This window comes from Nerophis lumbriciformis, linkage group LG33 (genome assembly GCF_033978685.3).
Source record: "Nerophis lumbriciformis linkage group LG33, RoL_Nlum_v2.1, whole genome shotgun sequence".
Classification (NCBI taxonomy): Eukaryota; Metazoa; Chordata; class Actinopteri; order Syngnathiformes; family Syngnathidae; genus Nerophis; species Nerophis lumbriciformis.
In genome coordinates, this window is record NC_084580.2 from 2,317,501 (window position 1) to 2,331,212 (window position 13,712).

General features: G+C 42.6%; 1 protein-coding gene across 2 annotated transcripts in view; it reads right to left on the reverse strand.

Annotated features, from left to right (window-relative positions):
- Positions 1-12,542, reverse strand: part of smyd1b (SET and MYND domain containing 1b) — a 33,585-nt gene extending 21,043 nt beyond the window's left edge. Inside the window, exons 1-2 of one of the 2 annotated variants that reach the window (XM_061928743.1) lie at positions 12,259-12,542; positions 9,055-9,231 (exon numbers count right to left, since the gene is read on the reverse strand). In XM_061928743.1, the coding sequence (XP_061784727.1) occupies positions 9,055-9,231; positions 12,259-12,380 (299 nt within the window). In that variant the 5' untranslated portion in view covers positions 12,381-12,542. The remainder of the gene's footprint in view (positions 1-9,054; positions 9,232-12,258) is intronic. The other variant, XM_061928742.1, reaches the window with a different exon arrangement.
- Positions 12,543-13,712: the final 1,170 nt, after the last annotated feature.

The window sequence follows — 13,712 nt, forward strand, 5'->3', positions numbered from 1 at the left end:
AACTCTCGCCATAGCTTCTGGTTGCTAGGCCACCGCCTTGAATTGCGGTGGGGGCTCGTCCAAATCCCCTTATTTTAGCGAAAACCAAAAGCAGTTCGAAGATGCAAGTATCTCTCCTGTGGCTGTGATCACAAATCAGTGGTCAAAAATCTTCAAATTGATCAAAAACCCCAGTTACAAAAGCAAAGCCTTTTTCTTTGCATCAGAAAGTGACAAATTTTATCCAGTTAAGGTTTCCACTTAATGTATGTGATTGTGGCAGTGCTCCACAGCAATGTATTAGTTGCCAAACCCCAAGAATGAGTTTTTTTCTTTTTTTTTACGTGAAAACAAAATTAAAATGCATTGTAGCGTCCAGAAGACACATAAAGTCTGACACTATTTTAACTTCTATTGCCAATCTTGTGCTGACCATGTCCCTAACCACTACCCTATCGCCACAGGTATTTTGGCAATCTAGGGTAGATTGTAGGGCTGCGAATCTTTGGGTGTCCCACGATTCAATATCGATTCTTGGGGTCACGATTCAATTCAAAATCGATTTTTTCGATTCAACGCGATTCTCGATTCACAAACGATATTTTCCTGATTCAAAACGATTCTCTATTCATTCAATACATAGGACTTCAGCAGGATCTACCCCAGTCTGATTTTTGTAAAAAACTTTTATAATTGTAAAGGACAATGTTTTATCAACTGATTGCAATAATGTAAATTTGTTTTAACTATTAAATGAACCAAAAATATGACTTATTTTATCTTTGTGAAAATATTGGACACAGTGTGTTGTCAAGCTTATGAGATGCAATGCAAGTGTAAGCCACTGTGACACTATTGTTGTTTTTTTATTTTTATGAAAGTCTAATGATAATGTCAATGAGGGATTTTTAATCACTGCTATGTTGAAATTGTAACTAATATTGATACTGTTGTTCATTTTTGTTTCACTACTTTTGGTTTGTTCTGTGTCGTGTTTGTGTCTCCTCTCAATTGCTGTTTATTGCAGTTCTGAGTGTTGCTCGGTCGGGTTTGGTTTTGGAATTGGATTGCATTGTTATTGTATTGCTGTGTATTGTTTTGTTGGATTGATAAATTAAAAAAAATAAAAATAAAAATAAAAATTTAATTAAATAAAAATAAATCAATAAAAAAATAGATTTTTTAAAAATGAGAATCGATTTTGAATCGCACAACGTGAGAATCGCGATTCGAATTCGAATCAATTTTTTCCCACAACCCTAGTAGATTGTTTACTTATTTGCTGGCCTGTCCATAATTAAATTCCACATACTAAAATGCTCATGGTTTTAGTGTTGGATGTGTATACAAACGTTTTGAATAGGTAATATCTAGATATTTTTTTCATTTCAACATTCAAAACACTTCCTTGTGGTCTACATAACATGAAATTGTGTTTCTTTAGTAAAAATGTTGCATAAATTATGTCTTCAAGCCACTTTATGACTGTCTTTTCAGTATGCGCAGTTTTGTGGCAGTCTTATTTCTGTGGCTCCACTTCGACTACTGGTGCTTTCCATTTGTACTGGGAAGTAAAATTTCCGAGGTCCTAGTCGAGATTTCAACTGCAATGTTCCCCGAGGTCGGATTTTCGACTCGGAAAATCTGAGTTTTCTAACCCCCAAGTTCGTTTCAAAGATGGCAGCTCTGGATGTAAACAATATCCGCTTCTATAATATCCGTTATTAGCACTTCTGATTAGTTTTTGTTGCAGTAAATCTGCTTATTGTTGTACATTTATACATGGTAACGTCACTGTAGTGTAAACTACATTTATTTAATGTGGTATATACGTTGTACATCGACAGCAATAGCATGTGTGTTTTCTCGTTATCCACTGTGTTGCAGAGGGAGTGCATATTTTCCCGTAAGATGTTTTTAGTCAGACAAGGCAAGCGCAAAAACAGCTGTTGAAGTAATTTCCAGCTCCTACTTCCCACTTCTGAGGTAAATGGAACACAGCATAAATCTCCACCCCATCAGCCACGTTGTAGTTTTTGGTGATACAATGTCGTACTACAATGGCAGATTCGCCCATGGCTCTTCAGGTAAAACTTTGTATAAGGAGATATCCGCAGAAGTCACAATTGGGAAAAACATCAATAATGGGCCAAAATCAGAACTGTTCGTACTACAGGTATAAAGGAAGGCAAGTTTTTTTTTTTTTTTTATAAATATCGCCGCCGTGCCTCCATGATTTGATCTCAAATGTTCAAGACTTATGCAGATCCCAAATATTCAAAAACAGCCAGGTACCAATAGGCAAGAAAAGTTGGTTTTGCATAATCCACTTAAAGTTAACATTTTCTCCAAGCTTATATTTTCCCTCTTTTGTTGATTATAATTTTTGTAAATTTTTCGGTAGCAGATTATAGTTTGCTTAGTGCAGGGGTCGGCAACCCAAAATGTTGAAAGAGTCATATTGGACCGAAAGTACAAAAACAAATCTGGAGCCGCAAGAAATTAAAAGCCATATTACAAACAGATAGTGTGTCTTGAGATATAAATTGAATCAAGAGGACTTAAAAAAAACTAAATGACCTCAATGAGGCATAATGATGCAATATGTACATATAGCTAGCCTAAATAGCATGTTAGCATCGATTAGCTTGCAGTCATGCAATGACCAAATATGTCTAATTAGCACTCCACACAAGTCAATAACATCAACAAAACTCACCTTTCATGCACAACGTTAAAAGTTTGGTGGACAAAATGAGACAGAAAAAGGAGTGGCATAAAACACGTCCTAGAAAGTCGGAGAAAGTTATACATGTAAACAAACTACGGTGAGTTCAAGGACCGCCAAAATTAGTAGGACAAAACGGCGCTCGCCAAATACTCGAATCAGTGAAGCATGTTTAATATAAACAGTGTGCTTTGTAACAATTAAGGAGGCTTGTGTCATGTTTGTCCTCCTACAGAAACCATATTAAAACAAAAAATTGATTTTTTTTTTCCCCCCCTCATCTTTTTCCAATTTTCTTATAAATTTTTTAAAAAGCTTCAGCGAGCCACTAGGGCGGCGCTAAAGAGCCGCATGCGGCTCTAGAGCCGCGGGTTGCCGACCCCTGGCTTAGTGCATAATTTCAGCTTTTTGCAAATGCACCAAATCGTTGAATGTCAATATTTTTTATTAAAAAAATAAAAGGTGTGCTTAATAGCCAACGTTATGTATTATTCTAACTGACTTCTTCTGTAATACGGTTAGTGAATGAAGTGTACCTTTGTAGTTATTTACACACAGAAACTCAGATATGGTAGCACTAGCAAGCAGTACTCCTCTCTGAGCTGCCACCTTATCATGGCAGAGGAATTGAAGTGTCGCAATGATCCTGTAGGAGCTATGTTATCTGGGGGCAACCCCTGGTAGAGTCTCTCAAGACAAACAGGTTCTAGTTCCGGGACCAGACAAAGAGCATCTCAAAGACCTCTATGAAAAGACACAAACAAGCATCCAGAATTCTCATGCCCAGACATGTGTTACCTGGGCCCCCCTCTGGAGCCAGCCCTTGAGGTGGGGCTCGATGGCGAGTGCCTGGTGGCCAGGCCTGTCCCCATGGGGCCCGGCCGGGCACAAAAGAGGCAAAATGGGTCCCCCCTTCAATGGGGAGGGGCGCTTTTTGAGCTGAGCGACAGCTCTAGGGACATGGAAAGTCATCTCGCTGGGGGGGGGAGTCTGAGCTGGTGGCCTAGTGGTTAGAGTGTCCGCCCTGAGATCGGTAGGCTGTGAGTTCAAATCCCGGCCGAGTCATACCAAAGACTATAAAAATGGGACCCATTACCTCCCTGCTTGGCACTCAGCATCAAGGGTTGGAATTGGGGGTTAAATCACCAAAATGATTCCCGGGCGCGGCCACCGCTGCTGCCCACTGCTCCCCTCACCTCCCAGGGGGTGATCAAGGGTGATGGGTCAAATGCAGAGAATAATCTCGCCACACCTAGTGTGTGTGTGACAATCATTGGTACTTTAACTTTAACTTTAACTTTAAGGTGGAGAAGTTCTGGCTTGATATAGTCACACTCACTTTGACGCACAGCAAGGGCTCTGTAACCTGTCCTCTCGAGAGGGGATGGACTCTCTTCCACTGTGGCGTTGTAAACAGTGAGAGGCAACATGCGGGGGGTGGCAATACTTATTACCCCACTGCTCAGAGCCTGTACATTGAAGTTTTACCCAGTAAACGATAGGGTAGCAACACTCTGCCTGTGGGCGGGGGATGGGTCCTGACTGTTTGTGCCTACAGACCTTTTTGGATTAATTAGAGGGAGTACTGTCGTGTGCTCCCCAAGGTGATTGCATTGTTTTGCTGGGGGACTTCAACACTCACATTGGCAATGACAGTGAAATCTGGAGAGGTGTGATTGGGAGAAACAGCCGCCCAGATCTGAACCCGAATGGTGTTTTGTTATTGGACTTTTGTGCTCATGACCGATTATCCATAATAAACACCATGTTCAAACACAAGGGTGTCCATATGTGCACTTGGCACCAAGACACCCTAGGCCGCAATTCGATGATTGACTTTGTAGTTGTGTCATCAGATTTGCGGTCTCTTGTTTTGGACACTTGGGTGAAGAGAGAGGCAGAGCTTTCAACCAATCACCACCTGGTGGTGAGTTGGCACCTATGGTAGGGGAGGATGCCGATTAGACCTGGCAGACCCAAACGCATTGTGAGGTTCTGCTGGGAACGTCTAACAGAGTCTCCCATCAATTGCCACCTCCAGAAAAACTTTAAACATGTCAAGGGAGGGGCTGGATATTGACTTTGCGTGGACCATGTTCCGTACCTCTATTGTCGAGGCAGCCGATTGGAGCTGTGGCCGAAAGGTGGTTGGTGCCTGTTGTGGCTATAATCCCAGAATCGCCAGGATGCCGCCAAGCTGAAGAAGGAGTCCTATCGGGTCCTTTTGGCTCATGGGACTCCGGAGGCAGCGGACAGGTACCGACATGCCAAGCGGTGTGCGGCTTTGGAGGTCGCAGAGGCAAAAACTCAGACATGGGAGGAGTTTGGGGAAGCCATGGAAAACAACTTCCAGGCGGCTTCAAAGCAGTTCTGTACCCCTATCCGGCACCTCAGGAGAGGAAAGCTGTGCACTGTCAACGCCATGTATGGTGGGGATGGTGTGCTACTGACCTCGACTAAGGATGTTGTGGATCGGTGGCGGGTATCATTTAAAGACCTCCTCAATCCCACCTTCACGTCTTCGTATGAGGAAGCAGTGCCTGGGGAACCTGTGGTAGGCTCTCCCATTTCTGGGGCTGAGGTTGCCAAAGTAGTTAAAAAGCTTCTCGGTAGCACGGACCCAGGGGTGGATGGGATCCTCCAGTACATTTTTAAACAGCAAGTAAGTAACCCACTGTGTAGATATCAGTTTATTCGCGGCTCTAGAATGGAAGGGATATTGTTCAGCATAGTGGTCTTATTAAGGGGTTTGTGATAGTATGTACATCAATGGGATCGGTTGGCACAATATCTGCACGTGAATTGTAATGGGCTGGTCTGGATCAAAAAGTCCATGGTCAAATTTTTTGACCCAGTCCACCCCTAATTGTAACTTATCATGTCAGTCAGGTGAACTGTAGTACCATATATACACACTGATTATGTTAAAGAAACTAAATCTGCTTTAAAGAAAGACACCAGAGGTTTTATCTGGCATAATACATACATATACCGTATTTTCCGCACTATAAGGCGCACCGGATTATTAGCCGCACCTTCAATGAATGGCATATTTCATAACTTTGTCCACCAATAAGCCGCCCCGGACTATAAGCCGCGCCTACGCTGCGCTAAAGGGAATGTCAAAAAAACAGTCAGATAGGTCAGTCAAACTTTAATAATATATTAAAAACCAGCGTTCTAACAACTCTGTTCACTCCCAAAATGTACGCAAATGTGCAATCACAAACATAGTAAAATTCAAAATAGTGCAGAGCAATAGCAACATAATGTTGCTCGAACGTTAATGTCACAACACACAAAATAAACATAGCGCTCACTTTCTGAAGTTATTCTTCATTCGTAAATCCTTCGTCTTCGGTGTACGAAGTGAAAAGTTGGGCAAATGTGAGATCCAAAATGGCCGGCTCCGTCTCGTCGAAGTAATCGGAGTCAGTGTCACTGTTATCCAGCAGTTCTGTGAATCCTGCCTTCCGGAAAGCTCGGACTACAGTTGTGACCGAAATATCTGCCCAGGCATTTACGATCCACTGGCAGATGTTGGCGTCGTCTGGCGCTGCCTCCCTGTCTTAGTGAAGGTGTGTTCGCCTTCTGTCATCCACTGTTCCCACGCAGTTAGCAGTCTAGCTTCGAATGCCCTGTTGACACCAATATCTAGCGGCTGGAGGTCTTTTGTCAATCCACCCGGAATGACGGCGAGTATTGAATTAAGCGCGTAAGCGTGTCTCTTACTGTGATGTTATGAGCTAGCAAATATAACAACTACACTACCCAGCATGCAACGATAGTTACGAGCATGCGCGGTAGCCCTGAGAAGCGTTGTATGCTGGGAGTTAGAATGTGGTTATGAGCACGCTGTGAGTAAACGTTGAGAACTCAGTTAACACGCCTCGTCTGCATTATTTATAATTAGACAGACAACACACTTAATAGGAGCCATTTTGGGGTCTTTACATAAACACACAAATGGAAATGAAACGTCACATATCCCAGCATGCACCGCGCGCTTCTTCTTCTTCCGGGGGCGGGTGGTTGCTTACAGTACAAGAAGAAGCGCTTCCTGTTCTATGGGGGCGGGTGCTTACCTTGGCGGTTGCTTGCGTAGAAGAAGAAGCGCTTCCTGCTCTACCGGGAAAAAAGATGGCGGCTGTTTACCGAAGTTGCGAGAACGAAACTTTATGAAAATGAATCTTAATATTTATCCATATATAAAGCGCACCGGGTTAAAAGCCGCACTGTCAGCTTTTGAGTAAATTTGTGGTTTTTAGGTGCGGCTAATGGTGCGGAAAATACGGTATACATACATAATATAACTAATGTAGCCTAAATTTAACAACATACCAAGGTACAATAGTCATAGCATTGTAGAACCTAAACTTTACTTTTACACTTGTACTGCTTGTATTTTATTGATTGCATTTTGTCATTCATTATAACGGTGTCTATGTTGATTTAATATTTTTTCTTTTTTTCAAGATTTGGCCGCTGTAGTGGCTGCTGGTGGCAGGAGCTCTGTGCTCTTGTGTCATCCTTTTGTGTTACTGATGTTTCCCTCTTGTGTTCATGTGTTGTTTTTGTTTTGCCTTTCGGTTCGGGACCCTTTGGGACTGTGTGACAAGAGGTGGCACTTTCGTGACTTCTGCGGTGCTTTTTTGTGAACTTCTGGTTCTGCCTCCTGGGAGCCTTTTGGCCATGGAGACCAGCTGCTGGGTCTCTGCCACACCAGAGTCCGTTTGGAGAGACTGGAGGAGATGCGGATAAAGAGACAGGGCTGCGGAGCCGCGACGGACAATCTTCACAGTGTCTTGGCTGAATGAGCATGTTTCGGACACCTCGGCCACCTTGGACTTATACTCACTCATCCATGCAGACTGGACACTGGCCGAGAGTTGGTGGGCGGCCAAGGGTGGAGTCGGCTCTCTTGGTTGCTTTGTTGGGTCTGCTCCTCCCCCCACCCCAGCAAACGATGTTGTGGAACACCGCAGAGGCCACCACAGTGTATATGTTTTTTAGGGTTTTTTTGGTTGTTGTTGTTTTACTTTTTTGGTTGTGTGTAGAAGTGGCTGGTTGCATCAGCTCTACTCTTTTAATGTCTCTAATGTCCTTTGTGTTCTTTGATGTTTCCCTCTTACACATGTTTATGTGTGATATGGCTATGAGGTTTTTGTTTCCTTGGCCTCATTCTGGACCCCCTCTCCAGGGGCCAGGCTTGGACTGATTTTTCCTTTTTATCTCACCCCCCAGCGTTTACCTTTTTTATAAGTGGCACCGGAAGTGCCCAAGTGGAGGAGTTCAAGTACCTCGGAGTCTTGTTCACGAGTGAGGGAAGAGTGGATCGTGAGATCGACAGGCGGATCGGTGCGGCATCTTCAGTAATGCAGAAGCTGTATCGATCCGTTGTGGTGAAGAAGGAGCTGAGCCGGAAGGCAAAGCTCTCAATTTACCGGTCGATCTACGTTCCCATCCTCACCTATGGTCATGAGCTTTGGGTTATGACCGAAAGGACAAGATCACGGGTACAAGCGGCCGAAATGAGTTTCCTCCGCCGGGTGGCGGGGCTCTCCCTTAGAGATAGGGTGAGAAGCTCTGCCATCCGGGGGGAGCTCAAAGTAAAGCCGCTGCTCCTCCACATTGAGAGGGGCCAGATGAGGTGGTTCGGGCATCTGGTCAGGATGCCACCCGATCGCCTCCCTCGGGAGGTGTTTAGGGCACGTCCGACCGATAGGAGGCCACGGGGAAGACCCAGGACACGTTGGGAAGACTATGTCTCCCGGCTGGTCTGGGAACGCCTCGGGATCCCCCGGGAGGAGCTGGACGAAGTGGCTGGGGAGAGGGAAGTCTGGGCTTCCCTGCTTAGGCTGCTGCCCCCGCGACCCGACCTCGGATAAGCGGAAGAAGATGGATGGATGGATGGATGGATGGATGTATGGGCGCCGGAAGTTGGCAGACCCGTCAGCGATCCTGTTCTGTCTCCCTGTAATGTTTGTCTGCTCTTGAATGGGATTGTGCTGAAAATCTTAATTTCCCTTGAGGATTATTAAAGTATTTCTGAATCTGATTCTGATATGAACGAGTTGTATTTCATTTTACTTTGTGCTCTTGTAATACAATTGGCAGGACGAGAGAGAACAATCGAATGTGGAGAGAAGGGACAAACAGTGGATAGAGAAATGAAAATAGAACAGGGTGGAGGCAGAAGTTGCAGAATTTTGACCTTGGTATTTGTCAAATCCTGGTTACAGCCAGATGGATGGATCATTAATATTACTATTATTATTATTATCATCATTGCAACATTTAATAACAAAAATAAAGTAGCAAGGTATTGTGCATTTTATTTCACTCACCGAATGTTCTCATTGGGCGCTTTGCCATAGGTTTTGATGGCAGCGCATTCGTGCTTGTGTTCGGCCCAGCCGGCCCGCTGACAGGTGCGGTCACAATAGTGAGCAAACTTGCATTGGCCGCATCTCTGGAGTTTGTCTTGTCTGCGGAAACAGCTGTGGCAAATGCGCTCTGCAAGGCTGCAAAAGATAGTTGCCCAGATATTATTTGTTTGATTTATTGCCATAATACTGATACAGTACTACTATATAATACATAAACTAATCTAATACTATGGATGTATTACAACATATGCAAGTCTCAACGTCTGCTGCCACTAAATTGATTAATTCATGATCAATGAATATCAACCTATTTTGAGCGTATTCTGTTTTTGGCCTAAATTAAGTGTTTAAATTATGTTTTGTTCATGTATTATATGTAATGATCCGCTGCCCGGATCATGCTTGTTTAGTTTTTGATTCCCTCAGTTCCTGTTTTGAGCACCCCTGGGTTTTGTGTTTTAGTTTCCATGACTGCAGATTGTTTTCAACTGCCTCTGATTAGTGTTCAGGACGCTCACCTGCTCCTGGGCACTAATCAGAGAGCTACTTATTCCCTGCTTTTCGCCACACTCAGTCTGGCTTTCGTATTTGCTTCCATCCAACAGTTACGTTTGATCATTCACAGCTTCTATGATTCTGGATTCCTGTTTTTATGCTAAGTTTTCGCGCTAGCCTTTGCTCCCCGGGCGATCGGCACGCGTCTTTTTTGTTTGTATCTTGTATTTTTGTATTCTTTGTGATTTATGGACAATAAATCATATTCTTACCTGCACTTTGCCTCCAGAGTTCCTGCTGAATCTTGGGAGAATGACCCGCGCATAAACATGCAACCTAAGCGTAACATTATAGGTATTACATCTTATTTTCTATTATTATACTGTGGCGATCGATAAACTAAACAACATAACCAGCTAATCTTGACGTTACTGTATCTTCACTGCAACAATTTTAAGTCGACCGACTTTTATTAGAACAACTTTTTGATGGACTTTATCCTCAACACTGCCTCACCAATAACACATCTCCACATTTGTGAGACTTTAATGTCAAAAGACAATAGCGGGACGTAGCATCAAACATTCAGCGCAGCATTTTAGGCTGACTGAGATTGCTACCAGTCATAAGCTACCTACAGCTGCCTGGGAAAAGTGTAGAACACTCAAGTTGGCATTTCATTTTTGACATCAATAACACAGCTTTTGCGTGATCCATGTGGAATGACAACGAAGGACACATATGGCCGTAACTACCATCGAGGACACCTAACTGCAAATGTACTGTGTGTCGCACATCGTGTGCCCTGTACAACATCATGCGGTAGATTATCCTCTCTCAATATACGATCTTTGGTCATGCAGTCTACTACAACTCCAACAACGTAACGCAATGAAGTCCACTTTTACTTTAAAGATCATCCAATCAGAAATGTGCTGTCAACATAACAATAACATTAAATCATAGTGATGTAACTAATGTTGGTTTCAACTGAATGAAATTGATGTGAAATGCTGTCGGTATAATAACGTTGCCGTATCAATCAGGTGCCGCACCGCCCTAAATGCAGAACACTAGCTCTGTATGAGGGGCCGTTAGGGACATTATTCAGAATTACCTCTACATACACTACTGAAATACTCTCACATAAACAACTAAAATGTTTTCTCTCACACACTACTGAAACACTCTTATACACACTTCTGAAATGCTCTCACATAAACAACTGAAATGTGTTTCTCTCACACACACTACTGAAACATTTCAGTTGTTTGTGTGAGAGCATTTCAGTAGTGTGTATAGGAGTGTTTCAGTAGTATGTATGAGAGTGTTTCAGGAGTGTGTGTGAGAGAAAAACATTTCAGTTGTTTATGTGAGAGCATTTCAGTACTTTATCTAAGAGGTAATTCTGAATAATGTCCCTAACGGGCCCTCATATGCTCTGAGTAGGGCTTTGCGATCAGTGTGGGGGGTCACATGCACACAGATTGAGATACAAGTTTGCAAGTCGCCACCTCCTCGCAGGGTTTAGAGGAATTACTCTGTGTGACAAAGTATCTCCATGTCATGGTCATGTTTTAGTGGCTGGGTGATGGCCATAGCAATGACGCTACCGATGAGTACTTTAATATAGTGTTTCTTAACCATTTTATTGGGGCCACCAAAAAATACTTGTTTCTTAGCTGTGATCCGTATGGGCCGCATCTGTACTCTGTTGTCGTACACTTTTCCAGCACTTGTGGCAGTAATGGCAATATCAAACAAACAGAAGAAGTCTGAAGCATAAGTTTAATTTGCACTTTAATTATATTGACAGTTCCATTAACAACATATTCATTATTATCATTAATTGAGTTTATTTCAGAATTACATCATTGTATGTACATTTATTTTTCATCAGTTATTTATGATTCGCTTCTTATGCAGTTTATTTGATTTGTTCTTCTTTTCGAATCAGCCTGACCTAAGCCTAGGGTTTATGTGTTGAATAAATACTAATCTTTTTTATTAACTCCTGGTTCCATATCATTTGACAAGGTTGTTAACCTAATAAACTAAGTATGTCAGATATAATTATTGAATGTAATTAAAATTAAGAATAAAATTACTAATCCAGTGTGAATACTTGACTGGGCCCCAGGCCCTGGGCCCTTCTGTTGTGAAAAAGTTGGGCCCTGGGGTCAAAAAGGTGAAGAACACACTCAAGGCTACTATATTGGGTGAATAGAATGAAAATGTGACTATATGGGCAATTTTTAGAGGGCTCTAATATTTTTTAAACATTTATTTAAATGTTTGAATTATCAATAATAATCCTACTTCGCAGAAATGTGTTTAACACAGTTAATTGGTACTGAACATTGTTATTTGTAGTTTCTCAAGCCGAATATTTTGGTGACATTTCTCACTACATGAGAGAGGCAAAATATTAACAATACTATTATGTCAAAGTTTTTTTCAGTTGTCCACATACTTTTGCCATAATTTCACTATTTACTTGTCATAGCTGAATTCACAATAAAATTCATATAAAATACACTCAAATTCCTACTTACATTACAGTAAAAATGTTGTAAACTGATGTTTTATCATTAAAATCTCCTCGGATGTTGTACAATTTACAGCAATAAAGGACACTTCTGTCCACTCCTCACTTGTCCGTCTTACCTGTCAAAGACAACAGCTGCGAGACTGGGCTCGGAAAAAATTACGTCTCCGGCCCAAAACTCCTTGTTAGCCTTCAGGCCCCTCCCCTTTCCAGGTGACTCAAATACTGTCACATTTTCCATGGCTGCAACCCTGCTTCCTAGGTACCGCTTCCTGGGATGGTGCTGGACAGACTCTGGGTCCGGTGAAGGAGGGCGAGTGGCACTTCTCACTGATGGTGGGGGCGCCAAATACTCAGTTAGGGGTTGGGCCTGTTCAGAATCCCACAGACCAATCCAGTTCCGCTGGGTTCCTCCTAGAAAGACAACTGCACTGTGCATACCAAAGGTACTTGAAATAGCCATCAACTTTTTGAGATGTACCACTAAGGTACATAATATAGGTTGGGGGTTTGTCTCTGACAAATATGATGTCTCACAACAACAAATTGTCCAAAGACCCAAGCTGTGATTGGCTCAGAAATTGTCTGAAACACACTTTGTCATTCAGTGAGACCCAATAATGGGTCTTTGTTGGTGTGGGTTTCAACAGCAGGCTGGAAAATCCCCCACAGCACCTATGAGTTGGTTGGTGCCAAGTACCACATGGTTATTTCTGTCCCTCACTTGCTTCTGTCTATCAGGAGTCTGATGGGATGTTGGACAGCTGCGGGAAGATTGACATCCAGTAAAGACCTGCCCCCCTTAACCCGACTGTTCTGGTGCTTTCTAACACACACAGGTCAGTCAGTAAATGTTGTGTGTTATCCTGTGCTGTCCAATAAACAATCCCGTGCTCTGGAGATGGTCAAAATAAGCATGTTTCTTACAAATACAAAAGCGCAATAAACAAAATTTTGTATTCATTGGCAAGGCTCGTTACAACAAAGAAATAAACATTTCCGAACTTTTTGGATCAGGTTTATCTTAGCACATGTGGCTGATTAGTTACAGTAATGGGAAACGTGCCTAGTAGCACACGCTGTTACCAATTGGAAAGCATTGGTGATAACATAGAACCATATCAGGTTTAGGGCAAGGCTCCTAGCAGAAACACTCTATGGGTGGTTAAGGGCCGCACTGGAGGCAGCTCCAACTTATTTTAATGCAATTATTATGTTTTGTTTTTATTATTGTATAACATGTTGGTCCCAAGCAAGCAAAATGACACTGAGGCCATTGGAAACCTTGCACAAACAATCGCTCAAAATCCTTGACCGAAAACCACAACACCACCATCACTGTTTAGTTCTCCAAAAATATATATTGTTAAATTTAGCTAACATTCAAAGATTAGCATCAATACAAATGGCCCATCGAATCCTAAATAACACTGCACCAGCGCCACTTAAGCACTTTGTCCAGTTTACATCTGCTGTGACAACCAGAAACACAGGAGCCTCCACCAGGGGGCAGTGTAGCGTATCTAGATGTGAAACCTCTTTTGCACAAGCAGAATTTTCATATAAAGCGATA